The sequence below is a fragment of the Somniosus microcephalus genome, chromosome 9 (assembly GCF_052327205.1).
Source record: "Somniosus microcephalus isolate GS21.2 chromosome 9, FLI_Smic_1.0, whole genome shotgun sequence".
Lineage (NCBI taxonomy): Eukaryota > Metazoa > Chordata > Chondrichthyes > Squaliformes > Somniosidae > Somniosus > Somniosus microcephalus.
In genome coordinates this window covers 124,358,508-124,379,834 of record NC_140995.1, presented here as the reverse complement: position 1 = coordinate 124,379,834, position 21,327 = coordinate 124,358,508, and the positions used below count along the sequence as shown (strand labels likewise).

Here is a 21,327-nt window from a genome sequence, read left to right as displayed (position 1 = left end):
TTTCTTCCTCACTGCTTGTTGCGATCAGCACATCGTCTTGATTGCATAAGCAATTTGGAACTCCTTTCAAAATCTTATCCATCGGAGCCTGGAAGATTTTGGGGGAGGACTTTTCACCATACGGCAGCTTGGTGTATGAGTACAGTCCCTTGTGTGTGTTGATAGTGGGATACTATTAACTCTCTTTGTCAACATTCAGCTGAGCATGACCGGTCAAGCTTGGAGAAAACCTTTGACCCACAGTCATACGAATCTTGCAATGTAGATAACGGGTATTGCTCGTCATTAACACCTAGCCACCAGCTCCAGGAGAAAAAAGCAATTTGGTTCTTCAATGAAATAAAAACACAAAATGCTAAAATACACAGCAGGTTTGTCAGCAACTGAAAAGAGAAAAGATAGGCTAACTGTTTGGGTAGAGATCCTTTGTCAGAACTGGAGAAAAGAAAGTGGGATCCATTTATAGGACTGCACAAAACAGAGAAAATCACCAAGTTCGGGCCATGGGTCATACAGTAGTTATATGGTAAATAGTACAGGTAGACTATCCTTTATCCGAAAACCTCGGGACCAGCCGTGTTTCGGTTTTCGGAAAATTTCGGATTTCGGAAGGTGGGTCGGCGGGGGTCGGCGGGGGTCGGCGTCCGCGGGGGGGGGGGGTCCGCAGTCGTGGCTTGTCCGTCGCTGCTAGCCTGGAATGCAATGAGGTTCCGCATTTCCATCAACAGGTCGTCGTGCTCGGTCGGAACAGGGGCCGGCACCGCCGCGGGCTCAGAGCTCTCGTTGCTTTCGAGCCTTTGGAAGAGAGTCAGGTGGTTCCGCCGGGGGGTCGTGCGCACATCTTACGCTGACCCTCTGCTCAGCGTAAGTCGGCGGGGGTCGGGGTCCGCGGGGGGGTCCGCGGGGGTCGGGGTCGGCGGGGGGGTCCGCGGGGGGTCGTGCGCACGACTTACGCTGACCCTCTGCTCAGCGTAAGTCGTGCGGCACTCTGGTCATGTCGTGCGCACGACTTACGCTGACCGAAAAAACCTTCGGTTTTTAGAGGGTTTCGGTTTTCGGAAGTTCGGATAAAGGGTTTACTACCTGTACAAAGAAAAACATTTCTGGGCTATTAAACTCATTATCTGCTGCTTTGTGCTAGTATTTAGCATATATTGGTGCATCTGGAATTTCCATGGATGGGTTCTGCAAAAATTATGGCAGGTAATTGGGAAATTCAGGGTCATGACCTTTTATTTGTGTTCTCTCTTTCCCTCCACCCCACTCTCCTTGTTTTGGTTAGCTTCTTTAAGCTCACCTATCTATAATGTTTCATTAATAAAATGAGAAAGTCAGTTAAAAAGTGAAATACAATTCTATTAATGAATTGGCTTACAAATGTTCAAATCAACAACCCATGATGCAATGATTTCCACCATCTACAAGGCGCAAGTCAGGCATGTGATGGAACACTCTCCACTTGCCTGGATGAGTGCAGCTCCAACAACACTCAAGAAGCTCAACACCATCCAGGACAAAGCAGCTCGCTTGATTGGCACCCCATCCACCACCTTAAACATTCACTCCCTCCACCACCGGCGCAGTGTGTACCATCTACAAGACGCACTGCAGCAACTCGCCAAGGCTTCTTCGGCAGCACCTTTCAAACCTGCAACCTTTGCCACCTAGAAGGGCATGGGCAGCAGGCGCATGGGAACACCACCACCTCCAAGTTACACACCATCCTGACTTGGAAATATATCGCCGTTCCTTCATCGTCGCTCGGTCAAAATCCTGGAACTCCCTCCCTAACAGCACTGTGGGAGTTCCTTCAGCACACGGACTGCAGCGGTTCAAGAAGATGACTCACCGCCACCTTCTCAAAGGCAATTAGGGATGGGCAATAAAGACTGGCCTTGCCAGTGACGCCCACATCCTATGAACGAATATTTAAAAAAAAAATACAAGTCTTGATCATTCAGTGATTACTGCTGAATATCTAAATATATTTTCCAAAAGGTATCTGCACAACACGTGAAGCAAGCTGAACAATAGGATCCCTTTCACAAAGAGCAACATGATAACCATACAGCTTGCTTTTGTTTGATTTCTACCAAACTTTTTACATTTTCTATGTTTCAGCCCATTTTTCAAGTCAAAAGTAATCATTGAAGAATTTCAAGGTTTATTTGGGGTGGGGTGGTGGGGATGGCCAGGGAAGGAGAACACTGTGAAGCTAACTTGCTGCAATTGTAAGTACATCCTATGCCATATATATTAGGTCTGGCCTGGCGGGCACCAACTTAACAGATGTACAACTGAATTTATTTGCAAAACAACACTTGTTATTCACATACGCCTTAGTTTTTATTTAAAAAAAACTTCTTGTCAGTGATTTTTTTAAAAATATTTGTTTCTGGGATGTGGGTGACTATGGCAAGGCCACATTTATTACTCATCCCTAGTTGCCCTGAGTAGGTGTTGTTGGACCTTCTCCTTGAACCACTGCAGTCCTGTGGTGATGGTACTCCCATAACTGCCTTAGGTAGCAAATTTCAGGATTCTGACCCACGGCAATAAAGGAACGGTGATAAATGTCCAAGTCAGAATGGTGTGTGGATTGGAGGTCATGATGTTCCCACAACATTGCTACTCATCTTCTTGGTGGCAAAGGTTGCACGGAAGGGAGGTCCTGTCGAAGTAACCTTTATGAGCTGCTGCAGTGCCTCCTGTACACTGTACATACCACAGCCTCATTGTGCTGCGTGTTTTAACTATAAAGTACAAGGGGACAGAGGATACCAGTAAGATCAGAGAGTGGCCCTTTTATCATTATGGATTACATAGGATATACGGCACAGAAACAGGCCATTCGGCCCAACCAGTCCATGCCCGTGTTTATGCTCCACACGAGCCTCCTCCCCTCTTTCCTCATCTAAATCTGTCAGCGTAACCCACTACTCCCTTCTCCCTCATATGCTTGTCTAGCCTCCCCTTAAATTCATCTATACTATTTGCTTCAACCACTCCATGTGGTAGCGAGTTCTACATTCTCACCACTCTTTGGGTAAAGAAGTTTCTTCTGAATTCCCTATTGGAATTTTTGGTGACTATCTTATATTGATGGCCTCTAGTTATGCTCTTCCCCACAAGTGGAAACATTCTCTCTGTATCCACCCTATCACAATTTTTCATAATTTTAATGACCTCTATTACGTCACCTCTCGGCCTTTTTACAAGAAAAAAGACACCCAGCCTGTTCATCCTTTCCTGATATGTATACCCTCGCATTTCTGGTATCATCCTTGTAAATCTTCTCTGCACCCTCTCCAGTGTTCTTTATCCTTTTTATAATATGGCGACCAGAACTGTACGCAGTACTCTAAGTGTGGTCTAACCAAGGTTCGATACAGGTTTAGCATAACTTCCCTACTTTTCAACTCTATCACTCTATAAATAAAACCTAGTGCTTGGTTTGCTTTTTTTATGGCCTTTTATCCTCTGAGTTTCATTAGTTTATTTTAATATGTCCCCTTTTTTTATTTTAAATGCACTTATTTCATTACTAATCTCATCATCCGATGTCATGTCCACCTGTTCTATCTCCCTGGTAAATACTGAAGCAAAATAATTATTTAATATATTATGTAATATGGCTCACTTATAAGAGAGTTTCTAGCACTACATGGGCTGCTCCATGAAACACAGAAAGGAGCACCATTAAAGGCTGATTTTTGTAACTAATACAAAGCAAATATTACCCTAATATTTATACCATGTGAGTCAGCCTTGGCTCAGTGGTCGCATTCCTGCCTCTGAGTCACAGGGTTGTGGATTCAAGACCAACTGCATAGATTTGAACACATAGAATCATAGAATGGTAACAGCACAGAAGGAGGCCATTCGGCCCGTGGAGCCCGTGCTGGCTCTCTGCAAGAGTACGTCAGCTAGTCCTCCTCCCCCGCCCTTTTCCCGTAGTCCTGCAAAAAAAAATTCTTTTAGGTACTTATCCAGTTCCCTTTTGAAAGCCACGATTGAATCTGCCTCCACCACCCTCTCAGGCAATGCATTCCGGATCCTAACCACATAATCTAGGCTGACATTTCAGTGGGAATGCTGCAGCATCGGGGTGCTGTCTTTTGGATGAGACGTTAAACTAAGACTCTGTCTGTCCTATCAGTGGACGTTAAAGATTCCATGGCACTATTCAAAGAAGAGCAAGAGAGATCTCCTGGTTTCCTAGCCAACATTGTGAAAAAACAGATAACTGGTCATTTATCTCATTGCTATTTAAGGGAAATTTTGTACCCTGTAACAGTTAACAAAATTGTGTGTCTGAAGTTTGGTGCATTGATGCTCAGATAGGAATGTGACAAATATAAGGATTGTGTCTGTAACGATCAATAACATGTCATTCTATAGTGGACACTAGGTGGAGCCGTAGAGCTGTATATAGCTGTATGTATAAGACTACACTACCCAGCTGTATATATATTAAGACTACATTACCCATGAGGCACTAGGCTACCCACAAGGCAACAGTCAAGATGGCAGCCTGCACACAGGAGCACACATGCTGCATCTCTACAGATACTGTACCTAGAGAACGTGTACTGAATAAATGACTAGCTAGAAGCTAGCTATGTTCATAATAAGAATGTCTAGTTATTAATGAACATAAGATGGTACCAGGAGTGGGGTAGATCTGCTGAAAATTGTGAAAAGCGACATGGAGAATTTGAAGCCACCAGAGCGTTTGAAACTCACAGAAAAAATCGACTACAATTGGCAGACTTTTAAACAACAATTCGAACTCTGCATTGCAGCCGTCGGATTCGGTACGAAGCCAGACGCAAGGAAGATAGCGTTGCTGCTCCTGTGTGCAGGCTGCCATCTTGACTGTTGCCTTGTGGGTAGCCTAGTTCCTCATGGGTAATGTAGTCTTAATATATATACAGCTGGGTAGTGTAGTCTTATACATACAGCTATATACAGCTCTACGGCTCCACCTAGTGTCCACTATAGAATGACATGTTATTGATTCACGTGTACTGAATAAATGACTAGCTAGAAGCTAGCTGTGTTCATAAGAATGTCTAGTTATTAATGAACATAAGAGTGTCCAGTTAGAATGAAAAAAAGTGCTTGCATTAGTAAGGTGCCTTATCACAGCTCTCAAAAATGTCCTAATGTAGGTATTTGGGTTCACCTAAGTAGGTATTGGACGAATGTCTACTAAATAATCGAGTTCGACTTCAGGAGAACAATCAAGAAGTTCTTTAATGCAGGAAACAGATGAAATACAGCAAGCAATAGAGATCGATGCAGGAGAGCCTTGGAGTAGGTCTTTTCCCAGCGGGGACGCCACGAGGACTGAGTCCGCAGTCCCGTGGATTGCGTGATGACATCATCACACTCGGCCGCGTTTTCCTGCGCTTAGGTGGTCACGTGACCTGCGTCGTGATGTCGACACGTTTGCCCGCGCTTGGGCGGTCACGTGACCCGCATCGATACGTCGGCGCGTTTACCCGGCACTGAGGCTGGCCGTTGCGGCCGAAGTCGCGAGAGCGGGAGGCCGAACCGGGCCGGCGGCCATCGTGGGCGCGGGAGGCTGAACCGGGCCGGCGGCCACCACAGGAGCGGGAGGCCGAGTTGTGCCGGCGACCGTCGCGGGAGTGGAAGGCCGCGCTGGGCCGGCTCGCATCTGGGTGAGTCACGTGATGCGCGACGTGACGTCAGTGCGTTCTTAAAGGGGCAACGGCCCGAACAGGTAAGTTATATACGTACATAGTTAAGTTAAAGTGAATTATGTACATTATAAGTAAGGGACACCCGCTGGTACCGCCACATACGCCCCTCCAGAATTCGCTTTAACGAAAGTTAAAAGACGAAGTGGTCTGGCGAGCTGGTGGTCTGGCGGACGATCGTACTGATGTGCTGTAACGACGATGGCTGGTCGGTGGTCTCGGCGGTCGTGCTGTCTGGACTTGACGGGCGAGGTCGAAAGGCGCTGGTCGTGAGCCAATCCTTGCGTGCGTCGTGGCGGATAAAACGTATCCAGCCATGCGAAGGATCGTGGTGTCATGGCGAACAAAACGCATTCAGCCATGCGAAAGACCGTGGCGACGTGTGATCTCTGCAGCCCGTGGTTTGAAGCGGGCGCCAGGGCGAATCAGCTGACTGGCAGATTGGGCATGCGCGGACCATGGCTCTGTTGATGTTGGAAAAAGTCCCCAGTCTGACGAAATCTGTAGGAACGCCGAACGGGCGATCCAGGAGGACTTGGCGGGCGAGGTCGGTGAACTCGCCGACAGGTGAGCGAACTCTTCGGCAGTCTGGAACGCATGGAACGGTGCGTGCCGTAGTGCGAAGACGGTAACATAGAAGTGAGTGAACTGTTGCTGCGTTGATCAGTGATCGGTGATGACAGCAACTTTTGCGTAGCCGATCGCGGCCGCAGAATGCCCGTTGGACCCGTCGTCGATGTTTGCAGCGTCAGTAGATGTTAGCGTTTGTTGAGGGGAACACTGTAGCGAGGGCGGTAACGCTTTGAGTTGTTGTTGCTTTAGGGGGAACACTGCCGGGAGGGCGGCAACGCTTCAAGTTGTTGTTGATTTAAGTAGAAAACTGCCGGGAGGGCGGCAACGCTTCGCTTTCGCGCCGAAAAACGTGGTATAAAACACAACCAGCAGGCTGACGGGCTGGTGTGTCGTTGGCGGGGAATGAGTCTTCGTGTTTCACGAGGGATGGGTCCTCATGGTTTGCGAGGGAAGGGTCCTCGTGGTTCGCGAGGGATGGGTCCTCATGGTTCGCGAGGGATGGGTCCTCGTGGTTCGCGAGGGATGGGTCCTCGTGGTTCGTGAGGGATGGGTCCTCGTGGGTCGCGAGGAGCGAGTCCTCGTGGTTCGTGAGGAGCGAGTCCTCGTGGCATCTCTGCGGGGGCGCGCTCCGATCTTGTGGGCCCGAAAACCTGCGGAACCCGCGCTTAGAGGGATGTATACTTGCTGTTGCGTTGGGAGATGTCATGGAGGCGGACGATCCGTGTGGCGGTAGAAATGTTGAATACGGAGACCGTAAGCAAGTGCGTGGTCTGTGCCGCATCGATGTTCTCGGCGAACGGGGCTTCCACCTTTTATAAGGCACGAGGGCGGTTGCTGCTCCCTGAATGGCGGTAGCAACAGCGAAACGGCTGATGTTTCCATGGCGTGCTTCTTTTGTGAAAAACGTTCACAAAACTCACCAATTGCAGGCGTTGGTGGTCATCGGTTGCCGTTGGTCATGCTCTACCTCTGGTCACCAATGTAGGCATTGTTGGCTGCGCTTCCGTGAAAAACGTTCACGGATACGGGGTCACCAATGTAGGAATAGGTGAGCTCCCGTACTCACGTCGATGGGTCACCAATTGTAGGTATTCGGGTTCACCTAAGTAGGTATTGGACGAATGCCTACTAAATAATCGAGTTCGACTTCAGGAGAACAATCAAGAAGTTCTTTAATGCAGGAAACAGATGAAATACAGCAAGCAATAGAGATCGATACAGGAGAGCCTTGGAGTAGGTCTTTTCCCAGCGGGGACGCCACGAGGACTGAGTCCATAGTCCCGTAGATTGCGTGATGACGTTTTCCCGCGCTTAGGTGGTCACGTGACCTGCGTCGTGGTGTCGACGCGTTTGCCCGCGCTTGGGCGGTCACGTGACCCGCGTCGCTACATCGGCGCGTTTACCCGGCACTGAGGCTGGCCGTTGCGGCCGAAGTCGCGAGAGCGGGAGGCCGAACCGGGCCGGCGGCCGAAGTCGCGAGAGCGGGAGGCCGAACCGGGCCGGCGGCCGAAGTCGCGAGAGCGGGAGGCCGAACCGGGCCGGCGGCCGAAGTCGCGAGAGCGGGAGGCCGAACCGGGCCGGCGGCCGAAGTCGCGAGAGCGGGAGGCCGAACCGGGCCGGCGGCCGAAGTCGCGAGAGCGGGAGGCCGAACCGGGCCGGCGGCCGAAGTCGCGAGAGCGGGAGGCCGAACCGGGCCGGCGTCGCGAGAGCGGGAGGCCGAACCGGGCCGGCGTCGCGAGAGCGGGAGGCCGAACCGGGCCGGCGTCGCGAGAGCGGGAGGCCGAACCGGGCCGGCGGCCGGCGTCGCGAGAGCGGGAGGCCGAACCGGGCCGGCGTCGCGAGAGCGGGAGGCCGAACCGGGCCGGCGCCGCGAGAGCGGGAGGCCGAACCGGGCCGGCGCCGCGAGAGCGGGAGGCCGAACCGGGCCGGCGTCGCGAGAGCGGGAGGCCGAACCGGGCCGGCGTCGCGAGAGCGGGAGGCCGAACCGGGCCGGCGTCGCGAGAGCGGGAGGCCGAACCGGGCCGGCGTCGCGAGAGCGGGAGGCCGAACCGGGCCGGCGTTGCGAGAGCGGGAGGCCGAGTTGTGCCGGCGACCGTCGCGGGAGTGGAAGGCCGCGCTGGGCCGGCTCGCATCTGGGTGAGTCACGTGATGCGCGACATGACGTCAGTGCGTTCTTAAAGGGGCAACGGTCCGAACAGGTAAGTTATATACATACATAGTTAAGTTAAAGTGAATTATGTACATTATAAGTAAGGGACACCCGGTGGTACCGCCACACTAAAGCACTTCACATAAATTGAATTATGTAGGTAAATGTGGCTGCCGTTTTGTGAACAGTAATGAGGGAAATGACCAGTTTTTTTTTAGTGCTAGTTGAAAGAAGAATGATGGCCTGGACAGCAGAAATTCTCCCTGCTCTTCCATGGGATCTTTAATGTCAACCAAAACAGTCAGTTATTTTGTTTACTAACTAATGCAAAAGGTAGCACTTCTGACAATGTTCAAATGTTACCCTGATTATGTGCTCAACTTCTGAAATGGGCTTGAAGCCATCAGCATACAGTTGGTTAAAGCTAACTGATCCAAGGTAGATTCCAGGTGCTTTCTTAAGCCTAAAATGGCTGCTCAAAGATGCCCTGTCTGCCTTACAGCCATTGGTGTGGCATTATAAATGAATGAACAGGGTAGGGAGTTTGTTAGTATGTGTTACAATTCTTTGGCTGTAGACATTGAGGGCTAAGCCAAATAAGGTTCTAAACAATGTAGCATTCCCTGGGATCCTTATTGGGATACTGTAGTCAAATCTTAGAGAAATATTAAGATGATTTATGTTATCACGTCAAATAGTATTGCTTTGACCTGCAAAGGAATTAATGGTTTAAGGCAATATGTTTGTTCTTTTGTGTTTTGAATTCTTCTTTCTGAAAGACATTCAGACTAAGCATTTCTGTGAATGATGTTTACAAATCACAAGCCTGTCATCCTCACATTCTCTAAGAAACAGTAGAGTTTTTTTTCCAGAGTCCAATGCTAGTTGCAACATGTCTAATGACATGAATATTAATGATCATCTTGAAATCATGCTGACTACTCAGATCTGAATGCTGCTACAAGTAATTATTTGGAGAGCTGGGGAATTCATTAAATTTGTAGGTCAACATTCTAACACCCAAGGAAAACACTTAAGCCAATATGAAGCAAGCTGCATAGAATGTACAGTGTTTACACATGGATCAATACCACAAGTTGAAAGCTGACTAGTGACAACTATGGCTGGTTCTCCATAAGTTATCCATCACTAAGGATGGTATCGTTCTACATGGCTAGTGCACAGACATACCAGCAGAGCTGCAGAATCATGTGCTACCTCTCGTCCATCAATGTTCAAACCAAAGCCCCCTCAGAACCAAAATGTGGTTCCCAGGCATAGACAGCAAGGTGGAAGAAACAGTTAAAAGATGCCTGAGTTGTCAAGGTGACAACTGTTGAACACATGACGGTACCACTCAGTATGTCAGATTTATCTGATTATCTGTGGCTCAACTGGACTGTTTATCCCGGCAGCAACAACCGGGCATTCCTACTGTGCTGCACCTCCACCACAGCTCAAGTACCTGCAACGACTTTATTCCATCGTAAATTGAGAATCACAGGGGTTTATCATACAGGTTCCAATCGAAATGATGAGACTGAACAAAGATTATGCTGCTAAGGATTATGCTGATAGAAAATGCCATACTCGTAAGAAATAATGAGCATGGAAAATTGATACCCCCACACAAACCAATTTATTTATACCCCCCACACAAACCAATTTATTTATACCATGATTCGCAGACTTGATTCCACTATAATTGCTCAAAAAAGTTACCATCAAATGACCAGAAAAGCATCTTTCTTCAAGAAAGCAATCTCATCACTGAAGCTCAATACAGCATGCAGACCGAAACATAATATTGATTTTAGTATTGTGAACCAGGTGATGCAGCCATCATTATCCAGGATAAAATGCTGCAAACTGGTGTTCTCCCTTTCAGGAACAGGAAACACCCATCACACCTGAAGGATTCTGGGAGAGACTTTGCGGACTCACAACCGGTGGAAACGGAGCGGCAGTGCCCCAAAAATGGTGAGGAATAACTAGTCGCCCTGTGTCTGCCGCTGTTGATGCTGCTGCGATCTTCTCCAGACTGCCACTGGACAGCCTGAGTCAGGTGGTACAGCTAAAAAGAAAAACGGAAAGTGCTAGGAATGTAGAGCATATGCCTCAGCATCTGAAAGAGAAGAAAGGTTAATATTTCAGATAAGACCTTCATGAGAACATTAACCTTTTTATTTTTTAAGTACTGATTGAGGTGCTGTGTACTTCCAGCATATTACATTTTTAGTACTATTGTAGGCCCGCTCTAATTTATTTAATCTGAAGGAGACAAATAGGTCAAACCTCCATGAAGAGAAAACTCTGAATTTCCTCCCTGACCTCTGAAGATAATAGAGCAAAGCCTCCACAATATCAATCGGCCGTCGCATTCTGACTGGCTGCAAATCACAGGTAATATTCTCCTTGTACAGCTAGGACTCATATCCTAATGTTTCTTAAATATTTAATTATGCAAAGTTAATTTATGCTGAAATGACACTTTCAGCTCGGAGTTAACCCTACGTAATGAGGAGGAAAGTTACCAAATAGATCTTGTCTTGCCCTAGAGCCATTAACGATATAATGGAAATCAGGCAACCAGAAGTCAAGTGTTTGATAAAGTTGTATTTAAAAGTGTGTTTTGAATATTTACGTTTTCAGGGTTAATATTCCATTTATGAAGGTTGTTTTCACATTTGATTAGCTTTACTACTGTATATTCACATTTTATTTCAGAATTTTTATATTTTTTATGGAATGTGGGCATCACTGGCAAGGCTAGCAATTCATTGAAATTTACTGCACAGAAGGAGGCCATTTGGCCCATTGTCTCTGTCTCTGTGCCGGCCGAAAAAGAGCTATCCAGCCTAATCTCACTTTCCAGCTCTTGGTCCGTAGCCTTGCAGGTTAAGGCACTTCAGGTGCATATCCAAGCACTTTTTAAAGGTGACGAGGGTTTCTGCCTCTACCACCCTTTCAGGCAGTGAGTTGCAGACCCGCACCACCCTCTGGGTGAAATAAAATCTCCTCAACTCCCCTCTAATCCTTCTACCAATTGCTTTACTTTAAATCTATGCCCCCTGGTTATTGACCTCTCTGCTCAGGGAAATAGGTCCTTCCTATCTACTCTATCTAGGCCTCTCATAATTTTATACACCTCAATTAAATCTCCCCTCAGCCTTCTCTGTTCCAAAGAAAACAACCCCAGCCTAGCCAACCTTTCCTCATACCTAAAATTCTCCAGTCCTGGCAACATTCTCGTAAATCTCCTCTGTACCCTCTCTCACATCTTTCCTGTAATGTGGTGACCAGAACTGTATGCAGCACTCGAGCTGTGGCCTAACTAGTGTTTTATACAGTTCAAGCATAACCTCCCTGCACTTGTAGTCTTTGCCTCAGCTAACAAAGGAAAGTATCCCGTATGCCTTCTTAACCACCTTCTCTACCTGTCCTGCTACCTTCAGGGACCTGTGGACATGCACTCCAAGGTCCCTCTGTTCCTCTACACTTCTCAGTAGCCTACCATTTATTGGCCCAGAAATTCGGGTCTCCACGGGTGAGTACGCACGGGGTACTCACCCGTAGGCCGAATGGAAGTGCCGATTTTCTGCATGCACTGCGCATGCGCGGGAAACCGGCACTTCCGATCCTCTGAACGAAGAGGTTCAGAGGTCGAACGCGTGCGCAGGAGAGGCTGCGCGTGCGCATCAAACTTACGTTTTTTTTGCAGGTTTTCCTGGGATCGTAAGCCTGCAGTAAGTGGTGAATTAATTAAAATTAAAACATTTTTTCCACAGGTTTTATTATTTTTAAATACTTTAAAGCAAGGTAAGTTTATTTTTAGCCCCGTTAGAATATAAAATTATTTTTTTCAAAAATTTAAATTATCGTTTAAAATAGTTATTTCATGTAATTTATAAGTTTATTTAAAAAATGTGATTTAAAAAAAATTTATTTGAATATTTAGTGCTATTTTGGGGCCGTAGGATTTATAAGTTTTGACAGCTCTTCCTGTCAATCTTATGAATGGAGCATTCCCTGCTCCGATTGGCTGCCCATGGCCCACATGATCCCAGGGGACGCATCAAACTAACTGCGCCCCTGGGATACGCAAGCACTGCGTGCCGGCAGCTGGGCCAGGCCCCGGATCGGAACCCCACGGGGCCCTACAGCTCAACGGCCGGCGCGCAAGCTAAGTGCAGATCGGGGGCTTACACCCGCGGGAAGCGCCCGACCCGAATTTCTGGGCCATTGTGTATTCCCTTGCCTTGTGAGCCCTCCCCAAATGCATTACCTCACACTTCTCTGGATTGAATTCCATTTGCCACTTTTCTGCCCACCTGACCAGTCCATTGATATCTTCCAGTGGTTTACTATCAACCAGACGGCCAATTTTTGTATCATCTGCAAACTTCTTAATCATGCCAATTTTGGATCCAGCTTGCCACTTTCCCTTGGGTCCCATGGGCTTTTACTTTTCTGACCAGTCTGCCATGTGGGACCTTGTCAAAAGCCTTGCTACACCAAACGCGCTACCCTCATCAACCCTCCTTGTTACCTCCTCAAAAAATTCAATCAAGTTAGTCAGACACGACCCTCACTTAACAAATCCCACACTGACTGTCCCTGATTAATCCGCGCCTTTCTAAATGACGATTTATACTGTCTCTCAGAATTTTTTCCAAAAATTTGTCCACCACCGAGATTTGGCTGACTGTTCTGAAATTACTCGGTCGATCACTTTCTCCGCTTTTAAACAACGGTACAATGTTAGCAGTCCTCCAGTCCTCTGGCACCACACCTGTAGCTAGAAAGGATTGGAAAATGATGGTCAGAGCCTCTGCTATATCCTCCCTTGCTTCTCTTAACAGCCTGAGATATATTTCATCTGGGCCTGGCGATTTTATCTACTTGCTCATTCCTAGTTGCCCTTTTAATGGTGAACCACCCTCTTGTACCGCTTTGTCAAGAAGGTGCTGTGTCAAGCTTCTTGAATGTTGTTGGAGCTGCACTCATTCGGAAAGTGGAGAGTATTCCATCACACCCCTGACTTGTAGCTTGTAGGTGATGGAAAGAGTCAGGAGGTGAGTCACTCGCTGTAGAATACCCAGCCTCTGACCTGCTCTTGTAGCCACAGTATTTATGTGGCTGCCAATGTTCCTTTCAAGGTGCGTGGCTGTGCAGCGCTCTGCAGGTCCCGTGCAGCTAGAGGGCCGGCTTTTAAATAGCAAAATTGTGCATGCGCGGAATTTTGAATGCCCATTAAAGGGGCCGTGTGGGCCAAAAAAAAGAGGGAACATTGGTGGCTGGTCCAGTTAAGTTTCTGGTCAATGGTGACCTCCAGGATGTTGATGGTGGGGTATTCGATGATGGTAATACCATTGAATGTCAAGGGGAGATGGTTAGACACTCTCTTATTGGAGATAGTCATTGCCTGGCAGTTGATGACAAATGTTACTTGTCACCAACGTTCCCTATAAGCTGCGCGACCGCTTTTTTCAAAGTTAAGTTTCACGCATGTGTGAAACTCTGGGCCGCGGGCTGCGCACCCAAAAAAAATGAAAGGAAGCATTGCTTTTCACTTATCAGCCCAAGCCTGGATGTTGTCCAGGTCTTGCTGTCTACGGGCATGGACTGCTTCATTATCTGAGGAATTGCAAATGGAACTGAACACACTGCAGTCATCAGCGAACATTCTCACTTCTGACTTTATGATGGAAGGAAGGTCATTGATGAAGCAGCTGAAGATGGTTGGGCCTAGGACACTGCCCTGAGGAACTCCTGCAGCGATGTCCTGGGGCTGAGATGATTGGCCTCCAACAACCACGACCATCTTCCTTTGTGCTAGGTATGACTCCAGCCAATGGAGAGTCTTTCCCCTGATCGCCCTTAACTTCAATTTTACTAGGGCTTGGTGCCACACTCAGACAAATGCTGCCTTGATCTCAAAGGCAGTCACTCTCACCTCGCCTCTGGAATTCAACTCTTTCATCCACGTTTGGTGCAAGGCTGTAATGAAGTCTGGAGTCGAGTGGTCCTAGTAGAACCCAAACTGAGTATCGGTGAGCAGGTTGTTGGTGAGTAAGTGCTGCTTGATAGCACTGTTGACGACATCTTCCATCACTTTGCTGATGATTGAGAGTAGGCTGATGGGGCGGCAATTGACCGGATTGGATTTGTTCTGCTTTTTGTGAGTAGGTCATAGCTGGGCAATTTTCCACTCTTCAGGTAGATGCCAGTGTTGTAGCTGTACTGGAACAGCTTGGCTAGAGGTGTGGCTAGTTCTTAAGCACGATTCTTCAGCACTACAACCGGGATGTTGTCAGGGTACATAGCCTTTGCTGTATCCAGTGCACTCAGCCATTTCTTGATATCACATGGAGTGAATCGAATTGGCTGAAGACTGGCATCTGTGATGGTAGGGATCTCAGGATGAGGTCGAGATGGATCATCTACTCGGCACTTCTGGCTGAAGATGGTTGCGAACGTGTCAGCCTTGTCTTTTTTACTCGTGATGGGCGCCAACATCATTGAGGATGGGGATGTTCATGGAGTCTCCACCCATAATTGACTGGATAGGACAGGACTTCAGAGCTTTGATCTGATCAATTGGTTGTGGGATCGCTTAACTCTGTCTATAGCATGCTGCTTCCGCTGTTTAGCATGCGTGTAGTCCTGTTTTGTAGCTTACCAGGTTGGCATCTCATTTTCAGGTATGCCTGGTGCTGCTCTTGGCATGCTCTTCTGCAGTCCTCATTGAACCTGGGTTGGTCGCCTGGCTTGATGGTAACGGTAGAGTGAGGCATATGCCGGGCCATGAGATTACAGATTGTGGTGAAATACAATTCTGCTGCTGCTGATGGCCCACAGTGCCTCATGAATGCCCAGTTTTGAGCCGCTAGATCTGTTCTGAATCTATCCCATTTAGCACGGTGGTAGTGCCACACAACACGATGGAGGGTGTCCTCAATCTGAAGACAGGATTTTGTCTCCACAAGGACTATGCGGTGGTCACTGCTACCAATACTGTCATGGACAGATGTATCTGCGACAAGTAGATTGGTGAGGACGAGGTCAAGTGGATTTTCTCCTTGTGTTGGTTCATTCACCACCTGCCATAAGAACAGTCTGGCAGCTACATCCTTCAGGACTCGGCCAGCTCAGTCAATGGTTGTACAACTGAGCCATTCTTCATGATGGACATTGAAGTCCCCCACATTGTACCCTCAGTGCTTCTTCCAAGTGGTGTTCAACATGGAGGAGTACTGATTCATCAGCTGAGGGAGGGCAGTAGGTGGTAATCAGCACAATGTTTCCTTGCACATGTTTAACCTGATGCCAAGAGACTTCATGGGGTTTGGAGTCAATGTTGAGGACTCCCAGGGCCACTCCTTCCTGACTGTATACCACTGTGCTGCCACCCCTGGTGGGTCTGTCATGCCGGTAGACAGGACATAACCAGGGATGGTGATGGAGGAGTCTGGGACGTTGAGTAAGAGATACGATTCTGTGAGTATGACTACGTCAGGCTGGGATAGCTCCCCCAACTTTGGTACAGGCCCGATGCCTAGGTCGAAGTCGAATGGTCCGTCCGTTTTATTCTTATTATACTTCTTTGTAGTCGTTTGATACAACTGAGTGGCTTGCCTCGCCATTTAAAAGAGTCAACCACATTGCTGTGGGTCTGGAGTCACATATAGGCCAGGCTGGGTAAGGATGGCAGATTTCCTTCCCTAAAGGACATTAATGAACCAGTTGGGTTTTTATGACAATAGCTTCAAGGGCATCATTACTGATACTACAGGAAACTTTGGTTTATCCGGAGGTTAACTGTCTGGAATGCTCGAGCCACCGGCAAAATTCAGGAGTTGGTTCAGTAAGTTTTTTTTTCTTTTCGTTGCTTTTTTTTCCCACTAGTCAGGCTCTGCAAGGTCTAGCTAAAGCTGTTGCTTAGCTACAGAGACGCTTGCAAGCTACGGCCGACTGTTTAGAAGCTGTTGCTAAGCAACAGGGTTTGTTGCTAGATACGGAGCTCAAAAGCTTCTGTATGTTTTAACATTAGCGCTGGTTTGTCCGGCAGTTTTGATGGGACGGCAACAGCTCGGTCCCGTCGGTGCCGGATATCACAAAGTTTCCTGTAGCTTTCTTTAAACTGAATTCAAATTCACAAACTGCCATGGTGAGATTTGAACTCGCGTCTCCAGATTACTAATGTAGCAACATAACCACTACATCATATTGTTTGAGCTGAAGACTAAAAATTGGTCACCTCAGGGAAACACTCAATTCCCAAGATCTTCCAGTGGTCTTAAAGGTTTATGTTGTTATATTTTAATCTTTTTTAGTTCAGTAATGGAAGGGAATACAAATAAATGTCATGAAATTAAAACTATGCTGCTTGTCAATGTGATGATCTTTGTGGTAATTGTTGCTTGAATTTGAAGAAACTTGCCTATAGCCAGATTGTGCATGTCTGTACAGCAACATCTTTAAGGTATGGTTAAATTATCAACAGTTCAGCCAGCATGAACTATTAAAGGCAATGCAATTCTTTTTACAAAAAAAGTAAATACATTTCATTGGGATTTGAAGGTTGTATGTGCTACTGTACCCATATGGTTTTCTTTTTTTTCTACAACTCATTTTTTTGTTTCACAACAATGGGTAACTCTGATGCACTGTGCTATGGAATGGTAAAATTTGGGCTTGTGGCTATAGTTGCCCACATAATGAGAGTTACAGAACTGTGGTCGCAAGCTTCCACAGAAGGGAAGGGAAGCTGGAAGAAGATTCATCTTGGGCTGAGCTTCCATATGTGCCATGTGCTAGTTTGTGGTAATGGAGAGCCATTAGAAAAAATCTGGGGACAGCTCATCTGCCTGTCCTTTTGGGAACAAAAAAGGGAATGGAGAGAAAAAATAAGAATGGTTTTTAAAAATATTTGTATATGTTAGGGCTGCGACACTTTAAACAAAATTGCCTGTAGTCATCTTGGTAGTTGTACTGGAAGCTGTCGTCTTATACTTGACAAGTTGTATCGCTGCAGTTGTAATTAGGCTGCTTTGTGGTGCTGCAGGATGCAAGATACTGTGCTCCTATTCCTGCTATTCAGAGTGGTGACCTTGGAATGTCTTACCTGCTGACCCGGCTGTGTCGGTGCAGTGCCAAATATTATCATAACACATACCATTAGTAAGATATGTAAAACGTGTATTGAGTATTATTTTGGAATAAATTAATTTGGACTTGGACTAGATTTTTTTCATTTCTAAGTATCATGGCCATGTTACAATCCTACCACAGCCAAAGTTCTGTGTGTGTTTGTATTCTCTCATAAAATGTACTGTGCTGTCACAAATGAACTGACCGTTTTTGCATGGGTCGGATTAGCCATCGAGGTGCCTCCAGCCATCTAGACCCTAAGCTCTGGAATTTGCTCCCTAAACTTCTCCACCTCTCTTTCTTTTAAGAAATTCCTTAAAACCTACCTCTTTGACCAAGCCTTTAGTCACCTGTTCTAATACCTCCTTTGGCTCAGTGTCAATTTGTGTTTTTCTATTGTGCTCCTGTGAAGCACCTTGGGACATTTTACTATGTTAAAGGCGCCATATAAAGGCAAATTGTTGTTGTTCGTGCTCAGTCCTTCAGAGAGTTCTGAATGTTGAAGGGAAAGCCATGGGCTGAAACTGTAAGCTAAAATTAGGAACATTATAACAGAAAACCTTTAATTGGGTAAAAAGGCAGATATTCTGAAACCTTCAGCCACATCCTTGTAGGAATGCCACAGAAAATCTTCAGTAAAATGCAGACTTTCAGTTTGTATGTAAAAAATAAGTCTGTGGTTTCAAGATAAATAAGGAATGGAACTGTACATTCTCTATGAGCACCAATCCAGTTTTGGAAAGCGGATTCTGTGGGAAAAGAAGTTTCCTGTTTTGAGGATTTAATTGGCTTTTAGAAACTGAAAAACAAGCTGGGATTGACTTTAAATGTTTTTTCTTTGCCTTGTGGTAGCTACTAATTCATTTTATAGTGAATTTGCTATCGCAGTGAGTTGAAACCATGGTGTGGATGGTGCGAATGTTTACTTGAGTGCTACCACAAGTGAAAAATCTGCTTCTCCAATGCTGTTTCTTGGCCAGCTGCAAATCAAAGGCAGTTTGAATCGGGTTTATTTTGCAGTGGCCAAATAAAAGCAGAGTAAGTGGGAATATCGTACACAGAGGCACTATTACATATGGAGAATTTAGGAAAAGTACATAACACTGCTGAATACAGTGATCAACGACTAATTTCATGGCTCCCAGCTCATAATGGTTATTTTTGCCCAAGTGTCCATGAGTGGCTTTAAGCATCATCTTGTCGGTGATAAAAATAAGCATGGACTGATGTAAACAAGTACTGTACATCACACAGTCGTTCCTATGCTGCTGGGGAAATCGGGTGGGGGTGGAAGGACAGAGAGTGATCTGTGCCTGGCAGATAAGGCAGGGGTTGAGATGTACGATGAATGGATATCTGGGAGTTCCGTTTGATTACTTCTGATGATCAGGGAGTATTTATGGAGAACTTTCCTCTATGAAATTAAATGGTTGATTGTAGCATATTGTGTCATCATGATATTGCAATTAGAAAAAAGGTCCATGTGTTGTCAATTTTTTAATGCATTCTAAAAATGTTTGGGAAACCTTGCAATTGTGGTGCTATTTTGTGAAATACTAAATGTTGTCTGTCCCATTTATACTGATGACCACCACTTTTCTGACCAATATGTAGCACATTCCTCCTGAATTGGAGTGCTTAACTACACTATAGAAGGCTGATTCGGACTAATAATTAGGAGGAGGGATGAGGGAAGATGGCAAGTCATCCCTGTGCAGACCAAATCTTAATCCGGACTTTCCTGTACTATCTGAGACTCCCACAGCTCATTTAGTTCAGCTGACTGTGTTGGTGGTGGAACAGTTTTAGTATTGTCCTCTCCCTCCCCATGAGCATTAGTAGTCTTCAACTTCAACAGCAACTTGCATTTATATAGCGCCTTTTTCGCAGTAAAACGTCCCAAGATGCTTTTCAGGAGCGATTATCAAACAGATTTTGACACCGAGTTACATAAGGAGATATTAGGACAGGTGACCAGAGGCTTGGTCAAAGAGGTAGGGCTTAAGGAGCGTCTTAAAGGAGGAAAGCGAGGCAGAGAGGTTTAGGGAGGGAATTCCAAAGCTTAGGGCCTAGGCAGCTGAAGGCAGGGCCACCAATGGTGCAGCGAAGAAAATCCAAAATTGAAGGAGTATAGATACCTGAGGGTTGTAGGGCTGGAGGAGGTTACAGAGATCGGGTGGGGAAGCACTCCTCATTTCAAGTCGTTATTGCGCACATTGGTACAGGCAGAACAATCGGTGTCCAGGACCAGTGCCTGAAACAGGCATTAGATCCTTTGCATATGCAAATAAGAGGTCTAACGCATGTTTGAGGCAATATTGGTTTCTCCTGAGGCAGCTAGTGCCAGCTGCATTCAGGAAAACCAGGTTTACATATGGCCTAACGGGCAGTCCTTAAAGGGACCACTACAGGTGCTGCCAAAAAAGTAAGTTTGTTAAAAATACTTATCTGAATTTGGAGCCAGGAGGAGCAGGCCTGCACCTTCTGGCTCCTCGTTCAAACCACAGCTGGCCACCGCTTGACACCCCCCGCCCCCCCCCAACCCTCCGCCTCCGGTCGCAATTTCCCCAATCCCGGCCACCGCTACCCTCTCTCAGGGCCCCTTAAGGACTTACCTGAGGGCCATTGCCGGCAGTGCCGTGGCCTGATCTTTCCGACCTCTTCACTGGCGAGCTGTGTGGGGACACGTATTAGGTGTCTGCAACGTGCCGGCTTGTTGATAATGAGGCCCGAGACCCAATATTGGGTGCGTTTCTCTCCTATCCATTCAGGTGCAGGGATTACTCCCTGCATGCCTGTTTTTGGATGCAAATTAATTTTCCCATCACCAGTGTCTGTATCAGGCATAACCTGGACAGGTATAGCATTGAAAGGTGCAGATTAAAGCTCACTATGCTCTAACATCAGAACACAACAATCCCTTCTCTACCAATACAAATGTTTCTATTTCCCAAACTAGCCATCCTATGGCCTCTCTAAAAGTGCCAAATGTTTTGCATCCACTGGGACTTGGGTTGTATAAATGCATTTCAGGTGTGGGAGCCTTACTGTTCAGAGAGAGGAGATGTTTATCCCCCTCCTACCCCCAATTTACTTTCCTCCTTTTCTGATGGTATCCAAGCCTCACCCTGTCCTCTGCCAAAGCCCACACACATTTGCACTTTCCAGCAGCAATCACTGGATGGTTGTATGGCTCACTTCAATAAGCAGAAAAATCCACCCCACTGGATGCCCTGGGTGAAATTTGTTTTCATCCCTACTTTGGAGTTAATTACAGTGACATCCACTTTCCCCTTCCCCACCTGGTCACGACCCTGCCTTGCCTCGGGTAGCTCGGAAAAGACCCATTGAGCCAGTAGAGGAGAATTTCTTCCCGTCAATCTGATTAGAATCAAATCCATGCACCTTGGATAAAATGACAGTGTCCCAACTCGCTGCATCACCAGGGCCTACTCCTCTCTCATGAATTGTGGCTGAGTAAGTTGTGGAATAGGTTCATATTAATCTATGTTCTAAATTTGTTGACCATTTGTTTTAGCTGACTCCTGGACATGTACGAAGTTGCGTTGTGGTGAGAGGCGCGTAACAGAAAACGTCTGTTCATGCTCTGATGACTGCATCCAGAATAAAGATTGTTGCACCAACTACAACAGTATCTGTAAAGGTGATGTTCTTGCATATATCATGACTTTAGAAAGGAAGTAAACTGAACTCAAACATTCCTGC

The 21,327-nt window shown here is 46.7% G+C and overlaps 1 protein-coding gene across 1 annotated transcript in view; it reads left to right on the top strand.

Annotated features, from left to right (window-relative positions):
• The window catches only part of LOC147112659 (venom phosphodiesterase 2-like), a 210,666-nt gene that overhangs the window by 59,037 nt on the left and 130,302 nt on the right, over positions 1–21,327 (top strand). The window contains exon 3 of the mRNA XM_085997122.1: positions 21,140–21,265. Within this exon, the coding sequence (XP_085853248.1) occupies positions 21,140–21,265 (126 nt within the window). The remainder of the gene's footprint in view (positions 1–21,139; positions 21,266–21,327) is intronic.